The sequence below is a fragment of the Lutra lutra genome, chromosome 3 (genome assembly GCF_902655055.1).
Source record: "Lutra lutra chromosome 3, mLutLut1.2, whole genome shotgun sequence".
NCBI classification, from domain to species: Eukaryota; Metazoa; Chordata; class Mammalia; order Carnivora; family Mustelidae; genus Lutra; species Lutra lutra.
In genome coordinates, this window is record NC_062280.1 from 69,404,119 (window position 1) to 69,430,824 (window position 26,706).

General features: G+C 47.8%; 1 protein-coding gene across 2 annotated transcripts in view; it reads left to right on the plus strand.

Annotated features, from left to right (window-relative positions):
• Positions 1–1,728: 1,728 nt before the first annotated feature.
• The window catches only part of ITGA6 (integrin subunit alpha 6), a 77,603-nt gene continuing 52,625 nt past the window's right edge, over positions 1,729–26,706 (plus strand). The window contains exon 1 of one of the 2 annotated variants that reach the window (XM_047722164.1): positions 1,729–2,096. In XM_047722164.1, coding sequence (XP_047578120.1) covers positions 1,915–2,096 — 182 coding nt within the window. In that variant the 5' untranslated portion in view covers positions 1,729–1,914. The remainder of the gene's footprint in view (positions 2,097–26,706) is intronic. The other variant, XM_047722165.1, reaches the window with a different exon arrangement.

The window sequence follows — 26,706 nt, forward strand, 5'->3', positions numbered from 1 at the left end:
AGTCTTCAGGCTAGCACTTCTTAAACTTTTTTAGCGGCATGGGACCCCATTTTGTGGGCTGCCCAAAACCATGAATCCCTTTTCAGAACAAGGTTTTTAAAAGCATAAAATACATGGGATTGCAAATGAAACCAATTATTTTGAAATGCAGTTAACAAAATGTTAAAAAAATTGCGTTGTATAATATATATACTTTTAAAATTTTTATGCTTTTTTTAAAGGAACTTTTTTTTTTAAGATTTACTTATTTTTCAGAGAGAGAGAGAGAGAGAGAGAGCGCAAGCAAAGCAGGGGGAGAAACAGGCAGAGGGAAAAGCAGGCTTCCCCCAGAGCAGGGAGCCAGATGTGGGACCCCAGCCCAAGGGAGACACTTAACCAACTGAGCCATCCAGGTGTCCCAATATATATACTTTTAAGTTGGCCTATTGCATAACAAGATCTAGTGGAGGGTCTATTTAATAACTACTGTAATTGATGATATTGTAACAACTATGCTGTGATGTAAAGAACAAAAACAAAAACAAAAAAACCCCAGCGAAAAACAAAACCTGTGAGTTCTACTGGAGACTAAGTCCTAGATACATATCCTACTGCCACTGTGGTGTTTCCCCTCCATTTATAATGGAAGGAAATGCTAAATGTCAGAGGTTAGTGAAAATAAAAAAGTAAAATTTTTTTGTCACCCCAATATCACAGTAACCCTGTCTGTCTCTGCGGCTGAAGAACCCCGCCAATAAAGTTGCCCCGGAGGTCAACACCGTGCTGGAGGCCCCACCCCAAGCTCTGGAGGCAGGAGACTTTAGGCCACCCACACAGAGCTCAGAGCTGCTTCTTGGCAAGAATCTAGTCCTGGGAATTTGGGGGCAGGAAATAAGAGCTCCTGAGCTCGTAGGTACCACCTTACACACCCATCCTTTCCTGTTGAGAAGCTGCTTCTCCGCTTCAGAGCACCTAGAAAATGAAATCGCTTACACCAGGGTGACCTGTCCCAAAAGCTCTCCTTTTCACAGGGCATATCCCTGGGTGCTCAGGGTTAAGGCTGAGCTTCAGTTTTCTAATCTGAGAATTGTTATGCAGATTGTTATGAGGGCTAAATGGGCTATAAAATGAGCTATATAAATTGTATAGCACTATCCAAGTTTGCGCTATTATTTTGGACGGTTAGTTCTTTGAGGGCCGAAAACAATCCACGCTGCTCCCTTCCCCAAGTATCTGGCGAGGGTTAAGCGCTCCAGAAGCACTCGTGGACTGAATGAATGAAGTGTGCATTTGCACGTGGGCTCCGGTCGGCGAGAATCCGCGGCATAAGGCGGTCGGGGCCGGTGCATCATAGCACTTCTCCTTGCGTAACAGGTAGTAAACGCCTTTCTGGCTCCGCACGGAACGGCAGCCACAATTCCAGGACTTCCTTCCTGGAGGACCCTCGGGATGGAGCTGCGGGGCCGGGAGCTCGCCTCCCCCCAGCACCCAGGTGTCCCACGCCGGCTTCCGGGCCAGGTAGGCGGCGGCGGGAGAGGCGTGGGGTGGCGCGGGGAGGGGCAGCACCGCGACCCGGCGCAGCCAGGCGGGCCGGGAAGGTGCAGGCAGCCCGGCCCGGCGGCGGGCGCGCGAGGAGGGGCCAGAGGGGTGGGGAGGGGCGGGGCCGGCGTCCTCGTCACTTGATAAAACGCCTGCGAGTCTCCAGAGAACAACGGGCTCATTCAGCGGTCAGTAGCTGCCCGCGAGGGGGAGCGGTCGGGCGGCTAGCGCGACTCGTCCCGGGGGTGGGGCCGGCGCGGTGGCTAGAGGAGACGAAGGTGGCTGCGGCGGCGGCGGCAGCAGCAGCAGCAGCCCGGCAGCCCCGCAGCCTCGAACCCGGCCCGGAGCGCAGGGCGGCAGCCGCGGCTCCCGCTCCACCTCCCGGTGCGCCCGTCCATGGCGGCCACGGGGCAGCTGTGGCTGCTCTACCTGTCGGCGGGGCTCCTGCCCCGGCTCGGCGCCGCCTTCAACTTGGACACCCGCGAGGACAATGTGATCCGGAAAACGGGGGACCCCGGGAGCCTTTTCGGCTTCTCGCTGGCCATGCACTGGCAGCTGGAGCCGGAGGACAGGCGGCTGTAAGTTCCCCGACTTCCCACCCCCGCCACGGCGCCGGCCTGCGCGCGAGCAGGGGCGAGGGCGCGCCGCGTTCCCGCCCGCGGGCCCTACCGGTGCGGCTGCTCCGCCCGGGACTCCGCGGGCCCCCGGGGGAGCGCGGCCAGCAGCCGAGCCGGTCGCGGCGCCTCCCCACATTCAGCCCTAGAAACCCGAGGCCCCGGGGGCCGAGCCCCGCGGACTGCGGCCCCGGTGCCAGGCCAGGCTGTTCTTGGCCCCGAGAGAGTTTACTTTTTTTTTTCCTCTCTTTTTAAACAAAGTGTTTTCCGGCGGTCCTTCCCTTCGGGCATGTTTGCTGGGAACCCGGCAGGTGGCACGCTTTGCTGAGCTTCACGTGTGTGTTTGGAGCGGGGCGGCGGGGGGGGGGGGGGTTACCCAGGGTGTAGGGTCGCCGTGTCGCCGCTGTGGGCTTGCTGGGAGCGTTGTTCCGGAAGATCCAGGCCTTTCCCAACTTCACGCAACACCCGGCTTCCCCGCAGACTAGGGAGCCCTGCAGAAGTTGGAAAGCCACTTTTCATCCTGTCCTGCGTGGCTTTCCCGGCACGGCGGGCGCTCCTGTGGGAGCTACTCTAACATGCACCTCCCCTCCTTTTGAAAGATGGAATTGACCAAGCACCTGTTCGCATGACTAGATCAGCTGAGAAAAACAAGATCGTATGAGTGGTGTGCCCCGTCCCCCGCCCAGGCCCCGAAGCGTCCGGTGGTACCCAAAGACCCTTTGGGCCCCTGCATTGCGCAGGCCCAAGCCGAAGGGTTAAAGCAAAATATCAGATCTGGGCTGGGGCTTTGCAAACAGTTTAGAAGATCACTACCTCCCCACCCCCCGCCCGCCCATAGTATAGCGGTGTTCCTCCCACGAGAAAGTGGAGACTGGCACTGCTCAGCTTCTCTTTTTCTCGTAGTGTTTGGTTCCCACATGATCTAACTCTTTAGGCTGGAGAGGGTTTGGGAGTCTTCATCTAGATCTGTACTACTGAGAAATAAACTCACCGAGGTTCCCTCCTCCCCTAACGCTTTTAGTTGAACCAAGGTCTTTCCAGGACCAACAGACCGGAGAAAGCAAAGTGCAGCCACGAAAGAGAGGACTTTGTGTTTATGAGGGTGGAATGGGACGTTAGAGCTGGAGGAAACCTCTTGATTTCTGCGATTAACAACTTTGGAGCTGGTGAATCTTAACATCAGATTTTTCTGCTAACACCTGGTGGTGAAGCAAAGATATTTGTTGGGGGTGGGAAGGCTGAGGGCTGGTGGGCTGGCCCGTTGCTTGTACTCCGGCTTCTCTCAGAAATAATTGCTAAGCTGTAAATCTGAAATGAGAGGTGGTTTCTGTGACCTCAGTTAATGGATGACGTTTGGTGTCTCTGAATCCTTAGGGTGTGTAAATGTGCATCCGCCCACACGGTGCATTTGAACTGCTTAGTGCAGCCCTGGTTGTGGGCTGGCAGAGGGGACACCTTCAGCCTGATATTCTTGTGCACCTGACGCCTACTGACGGTCATGGCTTCCTTGAAATACTTGTTCAAGCCAGCGTTGTGAAGGGGGTGTACTGGGCCAAGAAAATATCTTTGGGATGGAGACTTAGAAAATGTGAGGCTAGCCAGGAATCTCTGTCACTGAGCAGCATGCTTGCTGAAACTTGTTACTGCTGTTACTGCTGCTGCAAGTGCTCCTGTGGGTAAGAATAAGCCTGCCATTGGCGTTTGCTGCCTTCTAGAAAGGCTCTGCTTGGAGGGAGTGGCTGATCAGATCCTGGAGTGTATCTTTCCCTTGAGCTTGGAGTGTGGCAGTAACCACACTGCTGGGGGGTATGGTTTATGTTAAATCCTGTCCCCTCCTTCCCTTCTTTTGGTAAAGTGTTCCAGCTTTCAGCAGCAGCTTTGGGCCTCCAAGGAGAACCAGCACACACAGGCCATAATCACATCAGTTGTCACCTTTGTAACTGATGTGGGTGCAAATAACAGCCAGTGAGGTTGAGACCCCCACAACTTCTGGTCCAGTGTCCTAAACTCTTGCATTCTGTGGAAAAGTTCAGTGGGGAACTGATGAGAGGGAGGGCGGGGAGAGAGAGAGAGACATGACTTAAGCTCAAATTCCTTCTGGGCTGTGGAACAGCTGTTAATTTATTTTAAGCCTTAGTTTCTTTATCCGTAAAATGGAGGTATTTAATAAGGTTGTTGTGAGGAGTAAGAGACCACACGTACAATGCTTAATTCCTGCCTGGTGTGGGGACTTGCTGACTAAGCACTGGGGGTTAGTGGTGATGCATTGAGAAGCACTAATTGAATTCCTACTGTGTGCCAGCCTCTGGACAGGTGCTAACCATTCACATTCTGACTGCCAAAGAGCAAAGCCAAAGTTTATTGTAGATGGGGTAACCGATAATTTAAACTCTTAGTCATATTTATGAAACTCATATTCAAAGCAGTTTAACTTTAACTGGTCTTAATTAGACTGATAAAGTAAATTTGCTAAACAAGAGACTTTATTGAAGCAGGAGAAGTGAAGATGTGGAAATAGCAAATGAATGCCTATTATAGAAACTGCTGTAGATTTTTGTGGGTTAAATTTTCTACAGTGCTATTTAAATATTTAATACCACCTTGAACTCTAGTTAAGATTTTATAACAGAATAATGTATCTGAGAGCCTCAGAACATGTTGGGTGTTTGTAAAACTTTGGGGACTGTAAAACTTCACTCGGGTTTTTGGGCTGTGCCTTAAGGAAGTTTGAGACTCCAAATGATGGTGAGGTAGTTGTCTGAATTACTGAGGTCAGGGTGTGCACTCTTGGGGATCTTTTCATTTCCCTTAGGTAGTTAAGGTTAAGTTACCCCTTCCAAGAAGACTGTGTGGGACGACATCTGTGGGTATGTCCCTTCTGTGACTCTTAACTATTCTGGGAAGAGATGGATCTATGTTTGACTATAAGGCAGAATCTAGAAGAAAGAAATCTGTAAGATACTCTTATAGAGGGTTTTCCCCAGTCCGTTATCTTCAGAAACTTTCTGATCATCATCTTCCAGAGGCTCTCCGGGCCCATTGTCCCTTCTTTTTCCTCTTCTTCTTTTTCTTCTTCTTCTTCTTTTTTTTTTTTTTTTTTTTAAGATTTTATGTATTTATTCAAGAGAGAGCATGTGCACACTTAGGGGGAGGGAGAGGAACAAGCAGACTCCACATTGAGCACAGAGCCTGACATGGGGGCTGGATCCATGACCCTGAGATCATGACCTGGGTGGAACACTCAACCGACTAAGCCACCCAGGTAACCTACCCCCTCAACCATTGTCCCTTCTATTCTGACTCTGATGTTTGCTTTCGATTTTTCTCAGACTTGTGATATACTTCTGCCTTTAAAATCATTAACTAGTCATCTAGTCATAAAAGTCATCTAGTCCTACTGGCTCTCTTTATAGATGAAGAAACTAAAGTTGAAACTTGGGAACTGTCTGAAGTCTCACAAGTGCTTCAGCAGAATCTTAATAGAATCTGGATTTGAATTGGTATTTCTGACTTGTGCTCATGCCATCTCCTGAAGGTAATGTCAGAAATGTCTTTCAGACCTGGAGAAATTGGCCAGTATCTGAATTTTTGGAAATGTACTATGTTATGTTGATTTATTAAACTACTTCCTGTATGAATCAGGGCTATCTATTTAAATATCTATGCCTGGATTCTTCCAGTTGACCCTTATTCCAGCTGGCTTTGGATCAGATTTGGGTCCTTTTTTGTCTCTTACTCCCTCCCCTTGTGAAAAAGCCCAGTGAGGGGTGAGTGGAGCTAGCCAGGGATGAGAGCTGTGTCCAAAATGTGGACCTAAACACTGGCTCCCTTACATTCATTCACAGTGCCATGTGGCCCAGGGCCAGTGTCCAGGGACTGTGCTCAGTCACCTTGAGTTCTGAGAGTGGAGAAAGTTCCAAAATGGGCAGGGAAACTTAGGGAAGGTCATAGGACTCTGCAAGAAAGGGAAATAAAAAAGTTTAATTTTAACACAGGCTGGTGTGAGACCATCCAAGTAATGCCTTAGGGTTTGAAAGAATGGATCAGGATACTCATGGTATGAATAATTTGTCAGGAAAGTCAGGTTAAATGCTCATGTAAGAGTCTCTGTGATTGTAAAGAAGCAGTTAGCACTTTGTTCTTAGTTGTATGGTCCTCTATTTTAGCATAACAATAACATCAAGATTTAGTTTAAGCTTTGGCAACCATGTAGAACTTGAACTATGGTGCCTGGTTACCCTGCGACCTTGGCGCAACATAGTACCGTGGACAGAGTTGGCCAGTGAATTAGTTGGCACTTTCAAGAGGGAGAGTGGAGACATAATAGAAAATACCATTGTATGCTTAGATGACCAGGTCAGTTTTGTGTGGAACACTGCTCGGTTCTCGGTCCGCCCATCTTAAGAAAGAATGTGATCAATACCTCAAGAGCCAGTTTAAATTTCTCCATGAAAGTCTTTTGAGCCCACCCTACACTATAGCATTTATTTTTCCTTTGAATGTCTGTAGCACTTAGTATCTGACGTCTGTCAGTTCTGATGGCTTCGTGTTTAACTGTTATCTACAATTTTCAGAGGATGAACCAATCTTTCCCAACTGGGTTATAGGTAAGTTGAGGGCAGCGGTTTTAGATTCATTTCTTTGCTTGATGGCACCTAGCATTTGCCTTGCAGATACAGTGGAGTCCTATCATCATACACTCAATTTAACTTGTGAAATCAGCTCTTTCAGCTCAGGGTAGAGAGAGCAAGAAATCCCTTGATTTAACCCTTCACCATTCCCTGCTCAAAGGAGCCCTTGGACTCTGCTGCCCCCAGGGAAAGGGAAGCTATCGGCATAATGCAAATAGACACCCAAGATGATAATTCTTGGTTTTTGAGTTGTCGAGAGGACACCCGTCCCAGCTCAGGGATTTTCCTGAGTGATTTTAAGTTATATTTGATTTTCGCCTTAAAGGCTGACTTGAGAGCTCGACCTCAGAAATACAGGTTGACCTGCCCTGCAGTGGGTGCTCAGCATTTGTTGGTTGTTAAAATGAGATGAAATAGAGAGGCTGGCTGTAGGGAAAGATGCTGAAAGCCCTGGACCAGGGCATGTGGGGATCACATGAGAGTAAGCACGTGGGGGTACTTGGGAATTGATGGCTAAAGCTTCAGTTATTCAAGGCTTGCAAGGGACTCTTGAATGTGTGTGTCTCTCAGGGGAGCGGTGGGGAAGCTGTTGAGCTCCTCTGTTGAGAGCTGTGGAGTGGTGATCTGGTTGGACCTTGAGTGATCTGGTTGAACCAGAGTTCTACCGGCTTCTTGGGAGGGTGGCAAAGACTCAGCCCTATAGTAATGGTCACCAGGGCCAGCCCCAACCATTTCTTATCCTTTGTGTTTGTTAGATAAATGTGCAAACCGGGGCTGTAAGCAGTGAAGTGGCCATGGCACGTCGTTGGGCAAGTTGGTTCTTGGTCTACATCTTCCATGCTTCCTGGACTGTGCAGCATGTGGTTTCTCTCGTTGGGTTTGATTATGATCATGGTTACGTGTATATCCTTCTTTCCATTCTACAGTGACCCTGTTTGGAAAGTACATCTCCAAGGAACTATGCCTTATAGCCCTTTGGTAGCTGCCAAGCAGTGGGTGAATACCAGTCGGGGTTCAGTATGTAGAGATCAGTGGGCAGACAGATGACTGGCACGGTGATGGGCTGGGTGGGCAGCGACTTTGTCCACGGGTACCCATGGAGGGTAGACCGTGAAGTAATGGGGCAGAGTTAACGAGGAATACAAACTTCCTGGTTTCCAGATCTTCTCAGAGCTCTATGACTTTGGAAGTATCCCCGTACCTTAGTCTTGGGAGACTGGGTAATTTGCACTCTACCCAGGGCAGGGTTGATGATGATTTATTTTCCTGGTCCTTTGTTTGGCATTAAGGTACAATAGGAAGGCTGGGTCTGTTTGTGCAAAGCTGGCTCTGATTGTTCCCAGTGAAGCTGCCTGAGGTTGAAGACGTACAGACGAAGTGTGGAAGTAGTGTGTTCTAGCAGGTTTTTGTTTGTTAAACTGGCACTTGGAATTGGAAACAGTGATTCCTTGGAAATAAATCAAGAGCCTAATTGTTAATTAGCCCTGAACTGGGACAGGTAGATTGGCTCTTCACCAGTGTGGGTCCCTGTTAGCCTAATAACAGGGTGGAATGATCACCATCTCCTCTGTTGCTGTCTAGCTTTTCTGTTTAGGTAAACAAGGCAAGACGGTTCCAAATCCGTTTATTCCAGAGTTGGTGTGCTTGTAGAATGACTTCTTTCATGGGCTACAGTGTTGCCTCAGATTCTCCCCCACATCTCCCTCCATCCCTCTGTCCCTCCACCCCCACATATAGGTGCTGGATTCCAGCACTGGATTCTGCTGTCACTTCACCTAATCCCAAATTGGCAGAAAGACGTGAAAAACTTTGAAGACTCTAAAACCAATGAACTGGCCAAGAGGGCCGTTCTGAAATAGGGGAAAGTGTCACTAAAGCAAGTGCAGAAGGCGAAAGCAAGTGACACAGTGCCACGGACATCCGCTCACAAGTTTATTTGCTAAGCGGCTACATCTATTTTGAATGTCACACAATCCGAAGATTCCTTTTTTTGAAGAGCCACTTCAGATATCGTAAAAGAAAACCTTTTAACGAAATATGCTTTCTAAGCCTGAAAGTATAGAAATAAAAATAAACTTTGGAATTGTATGAAAGGGGCACATTGGTTAGCGATACAAAGAATAAACAGAGCAGAGTAATGCCTGTTTCCCCCGGGCTGTGTTTGCTTTGTTTGGTGATATCAATGTCACTATAGTTTCTTTATTTTATAAAGGATATTGACTCGTACTAAGGTTAAGTGTGGGTGTTAGGGGAAGTGTACAGATGATAAACATTTCAGAGCCATAAGGGTAGGATGTCACTGAACTGTAGATCTCCTGAGCCAAAAACCCTCTTGTCCTGGCAGAATCAGAGCCCTCCTCTTTAGGATATATTGCCGTCGGTCAGGTGGTCACAGTCTTCTGTGGTCCTGATAAAGCCACGTAATCTGAAGTTAGCAAGAGGATCCTCAGCAAGGGTGGGGTGTGGGAGGGTTGTTCCTGGTGCAAACGGACCACTTGATAGCAGGAGGAATTTGAAGTCCTGTTTCTGTTTCGGCCCTTCCTGGGTCGTCTTTCCACGGACTCATCTGTCAGATCATGGCCTGACACCCCTCCAACTGGCAGTGTAGGACTGTCTCTTGAGAACAAGGGTATTTTAAAGTGAAATGGAAATGTTTAGAATCCTGCAAGGCTTTGGTGAGACTGGAGATGCAAAGTGTTGAAAAACCAGTTGGCTAGGACTTAAGGAATCCCGCTTTGCTGTGACACAAAGAAACCTAAGAGTTTTCAAACAAGGAAAAGCTTAAAGAGGCTCGGACATGATCAGGTGGCTATGCGGAGACATCTCATTCTAGGAAAATGGCTCTTGTGTCTGAGGCCTCCTGGCTGCTCGTGAGACCTGGCCCAGGTGCCAACTTAGGATAGATACTCAGCAAAAGTTGAGAGCTGGCTTTAAGATCTGGGTGATGAAGAGGCCTCATGGGAACCCACAAGTGCAAGAAAAGTTGGGTTTGGACACTGTTGGGCCTTCTAGATGCCCAAGGATAGAGAACCTGGAGAAGATGTGTATGAAGCTCAAGGGAGGGTTTCAGGGGCCAGCTGGAAATGTGCTTTAATGTTCAGGTCATGATAAAGTCATATCAGATGCCGTATCCCATCTGCCAGTTTCGAAAGAAAAAGTATTTTCCATATCTTCTATTTAGAAAGGGTTTGGGGCTGCTACAGAGATGAACTGAGGGCATGGGCATGTGGAGAGGCATCCCGGGGCCCCTGCTCAGGATGATCCCAAGGGGTGGGGGCTGCAAAGTGAGGATCCCCCAAGTTCAGCAGCACCTCCAGCCATGGCCATCTGAGAAGCTTTTTCCCTGTCCTAGGGTAAGAGATGGATCTTTGGTAAGCTCATTTGTTTCTGTGTGCACATTTATGTATATAATTTATATATAATTCTATATTTCAACATAAAATAAAGTAGGGGTTTTTATCCTTACTTGAACATGAGGAACAAGTAAAAATTTAGAGGGAAATGTGTTCTGGACTTCCAGAGAAACCATAATCAACTTTTTTTTTTAATAGAAGTTGTAAGTTCAACAGATATTCACTGAGCATTTACTATGTACTAGGTACTCTTCTGGTGCTAGAGATATGGAAGCAAACTGAAGTCACTGTTTACTTCTGTTGGGGGAGACACAAAATAAATAGGGGTATTACGTTAGGAGGTAGTGAGTGACATAGAGGAAAAGAAAGTGGAGACAGGTACTGTGGAGTGGTCAGCAGTGGGTCAGCCAGGGAAGACGTCACTGAAAAGGCAGAGCTGTAAGCCATGTCAGTACTAGGGGGGAAGAGTGTTTTCAGCAGCAGGACCACCCAGTGCAAAGGCCCTAGGGCAGAAGCATGCCTAGCAAATTTAGAACGCCAAGGAAGCTTATAGTCTCCTTGGAGGCAAATTGCATGGAGCCTTATCGGCCACTGAAAGACTTTGGGTTTTACTCCTGACTTTGATGGGAATCCTTGCAGGGTTCTGAGAAGAGTATGACCTGAGCTGACTTAGATTATCAGTGTTTTTCTCTAGCTGCTAGATTGAACATAGACAAGCGTGAGGGCAAGGATAGATGTAGTGATATTAATTAGGAGGCACTTATAATGACAGATAAGAGATGGTGGTAGTTTGGGGCATGGTGGTAGCAATGAAGATAGAAGTGGTTGGATTCTGGATATATTTTAAAAGAAAAGTTGACAAGATGAAGAGAGTGAAAGTAAAAAAGAATGTCCTCAAGGTTTTTTGCCTGAGCAACTGGAAGGATGAAGTTGTCCTATGATGGGTTAGGACAGAACATAAGAGGAACGGATTTTGGAGGAAGAGTGAAAGTTTGATTTTTAGATGTGTTAGGTTTGAGATGTCTGGACATCCCAGTGGAGGTGTTGCCTAGGTAGTTGAATGAGAGTCTGAAGTTCAGTGGGGGAGGTCTGGGCAGGAGATACAAATAGCAGAGTCCTGGGGGTCTAGGTTGTATTTCCAGTGGAGGACTGAATGTTGAATGAGGTCACGAAGGAAGCAGGGATAGGTACTGAGGGTAAAGCTGTAGGGCACTCCCCAGGCAGAGGTTAGGGAGAGGAAGGCCATGGCCAGTAAGCGGGAGAACTAGGTGTGCTAACCTAGGAGCCATGTGATGAAGGCAGTGATCCATGAGTTGTGTCAGCCTCCTTAGAGCTAATCACTGGGATAGCAATGTGGAGACCAGCAGCAGCCTGAGCAGAGCACTTGTGGGGGTGCTGGGAGCAGTGCCTGGTTGGAAAGATGGGTGAGAAGAGAAGATGAATTGGAGACCAAAAAAAAAAAAAAAGAACAAAGGAACTCAGTTTTGTTGAAGAGGAGAGCAGAGCAAGAGCTAGAAGAGAAATAGGCTCAGGAGGCATTATTGTTTATGATGAAAGCAAGTTACAGCGAGCTGTTACTCACCAGCGTGAGAATGCTTCAGTAGAAAAGGCAAAGTGAGCACAGGAGATGAGAGAGTTGCGGGTGTGCCGTGTGTGGGTGGGTGAGAGGGATGGACCCGCGGAGGGGTTAGCTTCCTCACTGGAGCACAGGGGACTCATCTCCCCACAGAATAAGGGGGCACAGGTGCCGGTAGCTGGGTGCTTGTCCCAGTGGGAGGTTGTGGGAGGTGTTTCCTGGTTGCTTCTCATCTCTCAACAATAACCGTACTCATTAATCCTCAGTTCCTCAATAACCTGTGTAGAAGTTTGCCTTGTAAGGGATAAGAACTCCATTCTAGAGCTAGAGGAATGTGGGGCTTGAATCCCAGCTTCTTCACATTCTGTGGATTTGACCTTGGGCAAGGTACTTGTCCTCCTTGGGAAGGTGGCGGTGCTGATAGTACCTGCCCGAGGGGGTTGTGGAGCAGAAGCATGGGGAGGAGAAGCACTTAGCCTCATGCCTGGCACATCCAGTAGACCTCAACCTTTACTGTTGTGGGGCCCTTAAAATAGGAGTCGAGGGCGCCTGGGTGGCTCAGTGGGTTAAGCCGCTGCCTTCGGCTCAGGTCATGATCCCAGAGTCCTGGGATCGAGTCCCGCATCCGGCTCGCTGCTCAGCAGGAAGCCTGCTTCCCTTCCTCTCTCTCTGCCTGCCTCTCTGCCTACTTGTGATCTCTCTCTGTCAAATAAATAAATAAAATCTTTAAAAAAAAAAAATAGGCGAGTTTCCTCCCCCACCCCAGAGCTTTTGTTGCTATCTTGTCTTGAAAGTCTGATGGCCAGGAGGCCCTCCCCTCTTAGGGTTAGGTCACAGGTGAAGCTGCCCCATGGTCAAGGGGGCTACAGCTAGACTTAGGGGCAGTTCATAGGCCGTGGACAACTACAGTGTCGTCTTGAAGAGAAGAAGGGGAAATGTCGTGGCCAGCGCGACAAATCGACCAGGAACATGAGGGTAAGAGGATGAAGAAAAGAACTCGAGAAGCAGAGAGATGGGGGCAGGAGGAGCACTGAGGAGGATGTCCAACAGTGCTAAGTTTATTCAAAGCATTAAGGCCATATATATAGTGATAATACAATAGGAGAAGCAATACATCTGTGTCTAGTTAAACAACCACGAGTTCCCATAATAAGTTTCACAATTGACTATAAGCAGACCTCGTGATGCCAGTACAATTGTTCTGTATTGATACAGCAAACCTGAAAGTAATTTATGGGCTGTACTAGGGCAGCAAGGACCAGCAATGAACCTTTTTTTTTTAAATTTTTTTAAAGATTTTATTTATTTATTTGACAGAGAGAGAGATCACAAGTAGACAGAGAGGCAGGTAGAGAGAGGGGAAGGGAAGCAGGCTCCCTGCTGAGCAGAGAGCCTGATGCTGGACTCGATCCCAGGACCCTGAGATCATGACCTGAGCCGAAGGCAGCGGCTTAACCCACTGAGCCACGCAGGCGCCCAGCAACGAACCTTTGACCCCAACTGAATTGTTCTCATTTGTTTAGCAAGCGTGTGGGAAGTCACGTAGGCGAGCGCATAACCCATAGCACAGACCCTTTCTCAGTGCTACTCAACTTTTCCTGTCCTAAACCTTTTGTTAGGTTATTCGAACTTTAAAGGAGGCACAAGTCAGGGCCTGGTTTGGTCCTCGTCTCAAGCCTTATTGCGGCCTCCCACAGGGAAACATGGGACTTGGAAGAAGAAAGACAAAATGGCAACACATCAAAACTGTTTAGCTATCTCGAGTTCCTTATACCATATTTGAGATGCAGAAGACCACAGCTCTCTATATTGTTAAATTCTTACAAGGCTCACATTAGGTGTCGAGTGAGCATTGCCAGCATGGGAGCATATGCAGCTCCAGAGTCCGGTCCCATCTAGGATGGCATGGTGTCTGTCACTCCCACTCCCTGCCCTCCCACCATAGACACGAGGACATTGACAGGTAGACGTGTGCTGTGCAGGGCAGAACGGAGTCAGGAGCCTGCCAGGGGGGCTGCAGCCTGACTTCCTGCTCCCGGGGCCTGGTTGCTTGTCTTTGTCATCCTGGTCAACGTTATCTGTGTATCATGGGATGTATGGAGTAAAAATGAGGCATGGCCTTGTCGAATTGTCAGGAATGTGGAAGACCGGGCTAAATACTAGCAGTTTTCAGTCTGTTCTTTCAAGATAAGTGGTAGAGGCTAACAACGTAGCTTGAGAGAAATGTGAATCTGAAAGGAAATAGAATATCTCTGAGATTATGCAAGAGGGTGACTCATCAGGACCTTAGCATCCATGGCCCTGGGGGTGCCACAAATTAATCACAGCACATCTCCCTGAGGCGGCATGGTGGGGAGTTATTTTTTTAAATTATCTCTTTGTAGTGCAGAATGGAATATGTGTAAGTTTTTAATATAAAACATGAGGCTTTAAAGAGAATGCAGATTTCTGGTGGGGTTGGGTTATGTCCCCTGTACATGTTCACCTCTCTTTGTCATTCAGTGCTTTTGTGGAAATGACTGAGAAGCACTGACAGCCCAAACTCTTCTCCTCAGATGGACAGCTAAGACCTCGAACAGACAAGTGACACTTGGGTAGTATACATGTGGGTCCTGAAACACAGCTGCCTGGTGCCCAGTCCAGCCAATGCTATGCCATCCAGTCCTACCTTTTGGTGAAATAGCCCATTCTTGGCATTAATCCTGTGCTACATCATCTTGCACTTGACAGAACAGGGTCTTACATTTTTAAATGTCCCCGTGGAGTAGTGATAGCAAATATATAGCCACCATTGCCCTTTCTCTTGCTGGCTGGGGACACTCCAAACCACCATAGCACTTTTCCCAGCCAAGTCCCAGAATTCTCCAGATCAGCAGAGGTTAGCCTCCACTGATGAATGAGGGTCTGCACCTAAGACAACACCTGTTTGCTTACTTGGTCTGGCCAAATCCTCTGCTGTGGAAGGCACTCTATAAATGTCTGCCTGATGGATATTATCCCCTCTGGTCTGAGAGCTTCTCAAGAGCAAGGCTGACAGCTTGTCCATTTTTGGTTCAAACTTAATAGAGATGAGTACCCAGTGGTACTGATTGAGCTCTTTGAGTTGATTTAATTTTCCAGGTACATTAAAGACTTCTGGAGGACGGGAAGTGGGAGGACCATTTTTTAGGATGATCCTTTACACCATGGTGTTTTTTTTTTTTTTTTTTTAAGTTGTGGTAAAATACGTAGAACATAAAATTTACTATCGTAACCATTTTAGGTGTCCAATTCTGGAGTGTTGAATATATTCACATGGTTGTGACTACTTCGGTCCTCCTTGAACTTGTTTTGGAGGGTCCAGAAATCAGAATGTCCATGTTAATGAGGCCCTAAAATATTGATAGCTAAACTTAAAAGAACTAAATTGAGAATTATGCTATGTCCTATCATCTGATAGGACATTCTAACGAGGATCACTGGCAACAAAATTAACAGTTGAACACATTTATGGTAGAATTTCCAAGTCATTTCTCTCAGTGCAGCCTGTGTTTTCCGCTTTGGGAGATGACTGGTCCTGGTTAGGTCTAGCAGCTGCACAGCTGGCTACAGGTGTGGAACCTCTGGGTTCCTCAACACCTGTCCTTGACAAGCCAAAGTTCTTATCTCTAGTTTCTAAGGGAGTGAAAGAGAGAATCACAGCAGATGCGAAGCCTGGCCGTAGTAGGTTTCTCCCTTTCCTCTTGCTGCTCTTCCTATCAGACTCAGCAGGTTTAGAAGGAACCCTCCATCTCAGTGGCCACAGAGGTCAGGCTGGAGCTGAGGTTTGGTGGGACAGTGGCACATTAAGGGCTGAAGTTTGAAAGGCAGTACATATGCATTCAGGGAACGTCTGATTAGACTAACAGCTGTCCCTAGCAGTAAGGTATCTTTAGCTTGTCTTGCACATTCTTTCCTTGTTGGTACCTCCCACCCCTCACCCCAGCCTTCCTTTAGAGCCTTGTTCATCTGTTACCTCGGAGCAGCTTTCTTTTCTTTCTCGGTTCCTTAACTCTTTGATTTTCTAATGATTATTTTCTCTCTTGCCTGGATTCAATTTAGTTTAATAGACTCTCTTTATTTTTACTGATGTATTTATCATGGAATTTCTTTTCCCTTTCCTTTTTTTTTTTTTTTTTTTTTTAATTTAGAGAGAGAGCCAGGAAGGGGCAGAGGGAGAGGTAGAAGAGGTAGAAGGAGAAAGGATCTCAAGCAGACTCTGCATGGAGCCTGGAACCCGATGCAGGGCTCGAGATCACGACCTGAGCTGAAACCAAGAGTGGGGCATGTTACCGACCATGCTGCCCAGGTGCCCCCTATCCCTATCATGGAATTTCTAATAAAATTTTAGGGAGCTTGAGAAGCTCACTGGCGATTCTGAATTTTGGGCCTCCTGAAGGCAGGGATTTGGGTCCGATTTATCTGTGCTTGCCCAGGACTTTAATGTGGAGCCTGGCACATGTCATTCCTCAAAAATAAAAAAGTGCAGTTTTAAAAGAAATCTAGGCCATGTGCAAGTCATAGGTGTTTCATCTGCATGGAGAGAGCAGTAATATTCTAGTAATATCACTCACTAATGCTTTTGTGGATTTCTTTACCACTGGAACTATTCATCACCTACTGAAGTTGGGAAGGAACCCAGGAAATGTTCCAGGAAGATGGACCATCTCCCTTATTATGTGGATCAAGAAATGGAGGCCTAGGATTTGTTGTAGGTCCTGCAGCCACCCGATGGAGCTGCACCTACACCCTCGTCCCCCCTCACTTCCTGTACTTGAACCCCTGGCCTCTACCTCTATTCCCAAGCAGGGGTTGGTCTAGTCAGTGCTGCTGTTTTTTGTTTTTTGGTTGTTTTTTTTTTTTTTTTTTTAAGATTTTATTTTTTTGACAGAGAGAGAAATCACAAGTAGGCAGAGAGGCAGGCAGAGAAGGAGAAGCAGGTTCTCTGCTGAGCAGAGAGCCCGATGTGGGGCTCGATCCCAGGACACTGAGATCATGACCTGAGCCGAAGGCAGAGGCTTAACCCACTGAACCACCCAGGCGCCCTAGTGCTGCTGTTTTTATACGCTGTCCACAGACGTTTGAGCAGATGTGTTCCTGTCTCACCAAGCTGCTCTGAAAAAGAGAGCTCTCTTTTCTCTCGTGAAAAGAGCTGCCCTCTGGAGTTCCCAAGATAAGCATTTCTTGAGGAGGCACCGGGCCTGGATTTGCCTTTGACCTCACATAGACAAGCAGTTGCTGTTCCCCAGATGGATCCCTACCCCCTCTGGCTTGTTCCTGGACAAGGAGTCCTAGGTCGCTTCACTTTTCTCATTCATGCTGTAGATGAGATGAAAGGTGAGGTGCCTGACTCAGCCCATTGACTCATCCCTGCTCCGCCCTGTAGCAAGTGGGTGCCACCAAGTGGGTGGGGCCGTGTCGTGTCTCCGAAGACTGGATGCTGGCACCGAAAGCCCGGGGCTCTTTCCCAGCTGTGCTCACTGCCTGTTAGCTCTGCATGTGGGGATGCCCCCGAGCTGGATGGATTCACCCCCTTCGAAAGCAGGACCTGCGGCGTGCGGATTTTGGGTCGCTGGTCCTCCATAGCGGAGACGTTCCTCCCAACGCCAGCAGCGCTGACCGCCCCAGACTTCCTGGGGGCAGGGGCTGGCTCCTCTCTGGAGTCCTGACAGCTCACTTGGGGGCTCCCTTGGCTGTGGGGGGAAGCTGGTCTACCCCCTCAGCTCTGTGGATTGTAGCCTCTGCCCCTGCCCCAGGGGACCTTTACTGTAATGCCCGCATGGCCAGCCCAGTGCCGGCTGTGCCCGAGGTAGGGCTTGGCTGCTGCTTTACTGGTGTGTCTTTCTTGCACTGGAACCTGCTGAACCCGTCCATGCCGGCTTTTGCTTGTCCGTAGCTGCATACATAATGATGGCACGTGTAAGCTTGCCTCATGTGGTCACGAGGTTTGATTTTTCCGTGACTTCTGGGCACTTCTATAACACTCAGTGCCCATGACATCACGTGCCCTAGGAGAAGACTGACGAATGACAGACCTGTAACTCTGAAACCAGCAATACATTATATGTTAGTTGATTGAATAAAAATTTAAAAAGTGTTTAAAAAATTCCCCCTCTAAGCCCTGTTCTCCATTTACCCTGTACTTCCGGGGTCAACTGTCTTTTCACCAGTTTGTTGTAAATCCTTGCACAGGTGCCTGTACATGTTATCAGCAAATACGTACATTTTCTTATACATACTGTAGCATGCCGTATGTTCTTCCACACCTTGCTCTTTTTTCTCTCTGGGCGTGTTTTAGAGCTTATGTGAGGTGTTAAATAGAGAGCTTCCTTAGTGTTTTTAACGTCTGCATAGTATTCAGTTTTAATGGTGAACCATGATTAATTTAGCCAGTCTGAATCTTCAAGTGATTTCTCATCGTTTACTGTTAAGAAGCGGAGCTGAGGTGAAGAGCTTGATACCCGCTTTGCGTTCTCTTAAGTCGTGGGTCCATTCCCAGGGCCGTGGTTTGCCCCGCATTGTTGGAATGATCCAGGCTGATTCTCGAGGAGTGACTGGCCGCTCTCCATGACTGTCACAAATGATGTGCTACCACCCGATAGGGTCAGAGACCACCACTCTGCCTGTGGGATTACTGGAATCCCCGCAGCAACTAGATCTGACCGTCTCACACTCACGCTGTTGGATTCCTGACGGCTTCAGCATTTGGACTCCACCTGTACCTATGCTTGTTAAAAAAAAACGTTTGAACTTGAGAATGGTTGGTTGGAGTGTGTGTGAGCTGAATAGCACCGAGAGCTCTCCGCTTCATCGCTACCTCAGGTCTGTGAGGTTGTTTGATGTTCTTTCCTTTGATCCTTACAACACCCTGTGAGAATATTTAGAACCGAGTCACAGATGACACCCAGCAAATAGGTGGTCTGGCCAGGATTTGAACCCATCAGGTCTCCCAGTCACTGCCTCACTATTTCTTTTTCTTTCTTTCTTTCTTTTTTTTTTAAGATTTTTAAAATATTTATTTATTTGACAGAGATCACAAGTAGGCTGAGAGGCAGGCAGAGAGAGAGAGGTGGAAGCAGGCTCCTCACTGAGCAGAGAGCCGGATGCGGGCTTCGATCCCAGGACCCTGGGATTATGACCTGAGCCAAAGGCAGAGGCTTTAACTCACTGAGCCACCCAGGCACCCCACTGCCTCGCTATTTCTAATGACCGTTTGGCTTGCCAGTCTGTTACGGGGCAGGTAAGAAGGCGTGCGCCCTCCGGAGGTCGTAGCTGCTGCAAACACGTGCAAACACGTACCGTGTTATCCCGATAGTGGCGGCTCCAAGAAAGACTGTTGTTCAGCCAGTGAATGGATGCCAATGAAGCAGTCCTTGGGGTTAAGCTATTGAAATACTTGTTTGGGAAAGAGTTTTGCCCCAGTTCCCCTGAGTGTCCCTCAACATGGCCTTGGCCATGTTCTATGGACCGCCCCCTCCCACCCTCCATGTTTCCCTACAATCCAGCAACTAAAGGGGAAGGGCCCCAACCCAACAGGGGCCCCTGGCAGCTGCAGCGCTGTGCCACTGTCTGGGATTAGTTGGTTTCCCAGCTATACTGGTTGCTAAATATTTTCAGATATCTTTAAATGCAGGAGTGGAGTAGAAAACACTATGAATGTTCAGCAGTGTAGCTTCTGTAAATATTTTTATGTACATACACTTCTGAAGTTATATTTTTTTGTTGCTCACAGTATCCTATTTCTAAATTTTTTTTTTTTTTTTTTTTTTTTTTTTTAGCCCAAAAGGCCTCTTTTGGCTTTGCATTTTGTGTTGTTTTGCTGTTGGATATAAAAATCTGGGTAGCTGGTTTGAGGAGTCGGGGGACTGGAACTCACTCTCCCTGTTGTTCCCCCATGTGTAGCCTCAACCTCATACTCCCAGAGGGCAGCATCTGTGTTCTAGGTGGGCAATCAAGGTGTCAAAGAAGAGTAGAGCCGAAGGCCCTCGAGCACCATCTTTTAAGGAAGTTTCCCGAAGCAGCAATGTGATCCTTCATTGTGTGTCCCCTTTAGCAGGACCAAGCCCTAGGTCACATCTGGGGAAAGGGAGGCTTCGATGAGCCATCTTTATTCGGGGAGGGAAGGGAGCCTTGTGCCTAGGCAATCCGTTCACTGTGGAAAAAAGGGAGAACCAGCCCTGGGCCACAGCTCACAGTGGCTGGCACAGCTACTGGACCTGTTATTTCATTTATCTCCTATAGAAAATAAACTATGTGGGACTAATTTCCTTTTCTAAACATTGAAAAATTTGGATTTCCTAAGCTGTTGGAATAGTAAAATGGATATGGTGACTTACCAGGGGTGTGTGTGTGTGTGTTTTAAATATACCTTTTATCTTCTTGGTTTTTAATTAAAAACATGTTACTGAAGAAGATGGAAATTGAAGAGTCACTTTTTACTTTGCAAATGAACTACTTGATAACAGCTTTGAAGAAAGACTTTTTTTTTTAAGAGTTAGCACTGATACTGTTGATGCTCAGCGCACTTGGCATATAAAAACCTGCTTGGTAATAATATACTCAAATTGAAAATTATTAAATGTAATAAGCTAATTATCAAATAAACTTCATTCATCTAACTGCCTACCTACTATGTGCCGAGCGGCATGGGAAGATCAAAGATGGGAGGCTGGGCTCCCGGTCCAGCCCATACAGCTTCTTAGACTTGGTTCCTTGAAAGGTCAAGTCTCTAGAAGGACAAATGCGATTCTGTTTGGCAGCTGGGAAGTCAGGTATCTGATAATTCAGAACACAGGAAGTGTTCAAATGGCGCATTTGACAAGGTCAAGCAGCTGCTTTGTAAAACTGAAAGAACAGTTTTGCTTGGAGTCCTTTTATTTTCCCTTGCCTTACTGCAGTGGATAACAGCATTTTTCATCTAATTCTTTGAGGACTTACTGGTAATGAGTGGCTGGGTCAGCTGAAAAGCACTTTCAGCTAATGACTTTATTTTTTAATTGAACTGGTTATACCTACACTTTCTAAATTTTTGCTGAAGTGGAATTGTTGGACGTTTTAAATACAGTCTATTGCAATTTTACCTTGTTGGATGCTAATTGTATGTTTCCTCTAGATTATTTAAATCCTTATTGTTGGGAGATTGGAAGCCAGTGTTGAACCCAACTCACTCCAAAAACTGGTGTCGGGATGGAACCAGAATTCCTTCTCCACCCCTCCTCCCTTTCGCCGATCTGACTGTTCTTGTTGGTATTCCATTTACGTGGTTGAAATTGGTGCCCTGACTTCACTTTTTCCCCACCCTGGTAATGGTGGATGTTTCTGAGCTGGAAGACAAGATGAATGTTGTGGATAATAAAAACACTTTGAGTGTTTCTTTATTGCATGGGCTCCCTTGTTCTTGGTCAGAGACACGCCTATGGTAAAATGTCCCCAGTCAGATAAGAACCAGAACCTTCCGGCTCAAACGTCACAGGACCTTCACAGTCCCTGAAAACTGGATTTAGTTCCAGCATGTTTCTTGAAGGAGACAGGGAGAGAGGCTCTTATAAAATGTTTGGATGGCCAGGACGAGATGACTGGTTTTGTGGGCCATATAAGGAAGGCAGATACTCTTTAGGCCCTTGTGCCATGGAGCTCAAAGTACTTTACAGACATTAATTATAACTGGCCATGCTCTTGTAAAGTGTAAAGGTAGATAAATGAAAGTGCTTTAGTGATGTTCTGCGATGAAGCAGAAAGATTTGGGGTGGGGTGGTTTAGAGCACAGGATGGTCAGAGTATGGGGCCCAACTTCTGTTTCGTTACTTGGCAGCTGTGTGACACCAGACGAGTTACTTGTCCTCTCTGAACCTGCATCCACGTCTGTAAACTAGGTGGTGATAATGGTGTCTGCTTCTTCATGAACTCAGAGTGCCTCTTCTATAATAAGACATGATAGCTGCCAGTGCATTCTCAGTAATAGCTTGTTTGCCCTAATTTGTGGGTCGGATATGTGTTTATGTGATTTCTTGGAAGGTCATTAGAAATCTAGTCTTTTGAAAGTGAGACTGCAGTTCAGAAGGGAGTGTCAGCCTTTCAGTCACCTTTCTGTGGAAACGTGAAAACCCGAGGCAAGGAGGTGAACAGATTTGTTCCACTGTGAATTTTAGCTTGTACTTGCCCAACTGGATCAGCCAGTTAGTACAGTTAAATAGGGTTTTGGTTTTCCTTGGCCGCTCTTGCCATCACACACACACACACACACACACACACACACACACACACACACACGACCAAATGCCTGCCCTTGAGGAGTTTATAGCCTGATGTAAAGCAGGGCGGGGAAGCTTGCTGTGGGGAGGGTGAAACATGAGTGCAGAGGCTTGAAGGCTGCTTCATGTGTAAAGCCTGGAGCTGGAGTTTGGAAATTCTTGGTGAGGAGAGCCCTGGGGAAGCCAGGTAGGCTGGCAGGAAACTCTTGAGGGAAGGCTCCGGGGCCTTTGTGTGCTGGGGAGGTGCGGGCAGCCCGTGCTGAATGGCTGGGCATGGCCCCCAGGTGTGGCAGGTGGGGTATGGCTCGGAGGGAGGCTGCTATCCCTCCGTGTCTGAGCCTCCGCTTTCTTTGTCTGAGATGTAGACACCTGCCTGCCGATGACTGAAACATTTGAATAAAGGTCAAGGTGAATAACTTCATAATTACAGTCTCCTTTCCACGCAAGCAGTCTCCCCCCTCCTCAGGGTGGCTGCCTCCCCTACTCAGAAGAGCATGGGAATGCGAGAGCAGTATCTACCTGGGGCGGGGGGGCGGGGGTTGCAGTCCGCGAGCACATCCAATGCCACCGCTGTGTCGGGTACTACCTCAGCTGTTGTGCTCAGGGAGTAAGGGGGAGCCCCTGCTCCCCTGGACTGGCAGCATTCTGGAGGAGTGATGGAGAATTGACACAAAAAATGGGATATGCTAATCTCAAGTGCTGATAAGGACTGGGGATATGATGAACCAGGACAGATGTGGGGAGGACGGAGGGAGAGCTCCAGCTGGGATGATCAAGGTAGGGCCTCTCTGAGGTGGTGGTGACGGGTGTTGAGCGACAACGGATACGAAAGAGCCGGGGCAAGAATGTTCTGAGCCCGAGGAAGCAACTGCAGAGACCCTGAGATGGAAGCCAGGTTGGTGTGGTTGAAGGACAGAAATCAGGCCAGTGTTGGGGGAGTGAGTGGGGACAGATGTAGGGCTCTTCCAATAGTGTCCTGCGGAGCACAGCACAATTTGAATTTCGTGCCAGTGGCCATGGGGGCTGATTGGGGGCTGGTAAGCAGAGGACTGGTGTTATGTGCCTCACAAGGTAGAGAGAACAGTGGTTGCTCTGGGGGGGATGGGGTGGGGTGGAAAAGAGCGGAAAGAGGTAGACTAGTTGAAATGATACTACCCTGGTCCAGCTGTGACCAGACAGTGGCGTGCATAGCAGAGACATGGGTAAGAGTGAGGTGCGAGGCAGAGCCAGAAGGAGGTGTGGGTACCCTGGATATGGGATGGGGGGGAAAACGAGCCATTGAGGGGGCTTCTAGGTGCCTAGCCTGAGCACCGGGGTAGAGAGTATATGTTTACTAAGTGAGAGAGGGAAGGCTTCTGGGGAGCAGGGAGGGGAGTGGGCTTGTGTTTTTGAAAATACTGAATGTGAGATGCCTGCCAGGCAATTTGGTATTAGAGTGTGGAGCTTAGGGGAAACATGTGAGCTGAAAGCTGTTTTGAGAGTCCTCTGTTAGTAGAAGGAATACCCAGCACAACAGTAAGACTACAGTGAGAGACTAGGGGAGGGTCTGAGATCTTATGGAGAAGGAGCAGCCAGTAAATGGGGCATAAGAATCCACAGGCTGGCACAGACTTTGCTGCCCTTTTTTCAGCCGGGCCAGTCTAGTTCCTACTTGGACAGGATTCAAGGGTCAAAACTGAACTAGACATGGCAAGTCACGGAGACTCTCATATCCCTCTCCTCCTAATAGATAAGGGAAGTGAGCCCATACTTCAAAGCTCTTGTGAGGCAAGACAGTAATGGTCATAGTGGACATAGTTCCCAACTGTGAAGGATATACAGATAATGGACACTTTGTGTTAAACCGGGAGGAGAAGAGGTTAGAAGGGGCTCTGTCTGCATGGTACCCTTCTAGAATAATCATTTAAAGCTTTCACAATGAAGAGGGGCCCCTGGTGCTTAATCACACTGGTAAGATTGTGAAGGAGTTTGACATTCTGGGGATTCCTCTGGAATGATATAAAGAAATGTGGTTTAGGGGCACCTGAGTGGCTCAGTCGGTTGGATGTCTGACTCTTGGTTTTGGCTCAGGTCATGATCTCATGGTTCGTGAGACTGAGCCCTGCATCTGGCTCTGCACTCAGTGGGGAGTCTGCTTGAGGATTCTCTTTCTCCACCCACACTCCCGCCCCAACCTGTGCATGTTCTCTCTCAAAAAAAAAAAAATCTTTAAAAAAAAAAGTGCTTTAGAATTCGATTAGGTAGTCTGTTTCCTTGACCAGCTTTCTTGGACCTTCTCGTTCTTCTCTCTGGGTGGTTAATTGTTTTAACTATTTAGGTCTTAAATGCAAGCTGCATAATTAACATTGGGACCTGGGCAGGTCCTCCGTGAAACTTCATTCTTGTTTCCCTAAAGTTAGGAAATCAAATGAGATCAAGCTGGGCTCCTTGAACTCCTCCAGGAAACCAGGGGCTGGTGGGGGTCGAAGGGCAGTGGCTCTGCCCAAGGGTACCAGGGATCAGTTCCCGTGTGCGTGGCAGCCAGCACCGGAGGAGGCAGCAGGGTCTGGGCCTCACACAGCGGGTGACACTCCAGGGGAATGAAAATGTCGGGAAGAGCTGGCAACAGGGCAGATGTTCTGTGGGGAATGGACAGCACTGGCAGAGCTTCTGCAGGGTGTGGGAATGTTGGTGAAGAGCTTGGGAAGGATGCATTCGGAGGGGGAGGGTTGGTCTGATTGGAGCCTGGGTGGTTGTGGATGGGGAGGTGACGAGGCTGCAGTGTCACGGGACCAGCTCCAGTGGTGACCTCATACACTGCAGTGCTGCCTTATCTGAGGGGGATACATTCCCAAGACCCCTTGGGATCTTGGCTGCCTGAGACTGCGATAGTACCGAACCCTGTATATACTATGTGTTTTCCTATTCCTATTCCCTATTCTGCTTACTTCTGAAAAAGCTTCATTTATAAGTTAGGCACAGTAGGAGACTCGTAACAATGGTAAAATTAAACAGTTATAACAATATACCATAATAAAAGTGATGAATGTGGTCTCTCTTAAAATATCTTATCATACACTGCTCATCCTTTGTGTGATGTTGTGAGATGTTTGTTACCTCACGTTTGTGAGCCATGTTCGGCGGCGTGATGAGGTGAAGTGAGGTGACTGATGTCAGCACTGGGACACTAGTGACTCTGTGTTAGCCTACTCCTGACCTTCCCGCTAGGGTTGGAAGGAGGATAGCCTGCTTGCGGACCACAACTGACCACGGCTAACTGAAGCTACAGAAAGAGAAACCACGTATAAGGAAGACTATTGTATAGGAAGAGGTGATTGTCCTGTATTTTCTCATCTGTAAGCAGCCATGTGGAAAATCCAAAATGGGTTGAGTTAAAGACCTTCAGAAACACTGGCACTGAGAATTCTGTGTGTTTCAAACCAGAAACCAAGTTCAAGCTTCCTTTGACAAGAAGTTTTAAAGCTTTCTCTCAAAACCCATCTAATGGGCTCATTTTGGTGTTTGTCCTTTTAGTTGAGGGCATTTATGTTACCTAAAGTTTCCTTTTGATACCTTCCAGCCTTTCCAAATGTGGTGTGGGCATTTGAGGCAAACTGCTCTCTGCGTAAGGTGTTGCTAAGTATTTCATTTTGAAAGACTGGTTTTCTCTGCAAATATATTCATCAGTAGGAATCGCTGGAATTAGGGCCGCTGACAACTCTAATAGGTCTAGTTGAGTTGGGGAGGCGGGTCAGCTACAGCGTGGGCCAGAGCACTCGTTTAGTGAGGGTCTTGGGAAGTATTTGCTGAATGAGTGAAGGAATGAACAGATGACCGAGGGGTTGTGCTAGCAAATTGGCAGCCAGCATTTCCATGTCATTTTACTCAGACTTATAGACAAAACTGTAAGACAATATCACATCATTACAGTCTCACTTTTACATTTAAAAACTCCCAGTGCAGGGGCACCTGGGTGGCTCAGTCGGGCTGTGGGCTCCCTGTGCAGCGGGGAGGCTGCTTCTCCCTCTCCCTCTGCCCCTCCCCCCTGCTCCTGTGCACTCTCTCTTTCTCTCATTTCTTTAAAAACAATCTAGAGCCCTCAGAGGAGTGTCTGGCTTGCGGTATGAGGATAACCAGCAGTGGGTAGTGCTCCCCATTGTCCGCTGCTTTTAGAAGGCTCCCTGTAGAAATGGTTGAAGGTTCAAGGTTCCTCAGATTTTAAATTTGCTGGGTTGAAATTGTTAAGAGTAAGTTGTGCAAGCTACTGTATGGACGTGACTCATTTGTTAAACATACTGGCTGAGTGTCCTTGAAGTACCGAGCATGGAGCTGGATGGGAGGGGAGGCAGCAGTGAGCAGAATAGATGTGGCCTCAGCCTCTGGGCAGCCAACCCTGTGACAGGGGAGATGGACAGACAATAGGCAAGTCCTCCTAGGACTGACCATGGCTGTTGCTATGAAAGTAAGGTGAACGCGAACGGACACCTGACCTAGCCTGGAAGGTATAGGAGGGTTTTTAAACAGAGACCTCAAGTTGAGTAAGGGGATTCCAGGGAGAGAGGAACGTGTACGAAAGTCCTGAGCCAGGAGAGGGAGCATGTGGTCAAGGGTTTGAAACAAGCCCAGTCTAGCTAAAGGGTCCAAAGTGAGGGAAAAGTTTAACTTAGCCTGTGCTCTTCAGAAATGCCTAGCCTCAGCAAAAATATTTTAGGTTATCATCAAAAATTAAGTTCCCAGAGGCTGAGTACAATTTACTATGAATAAGGA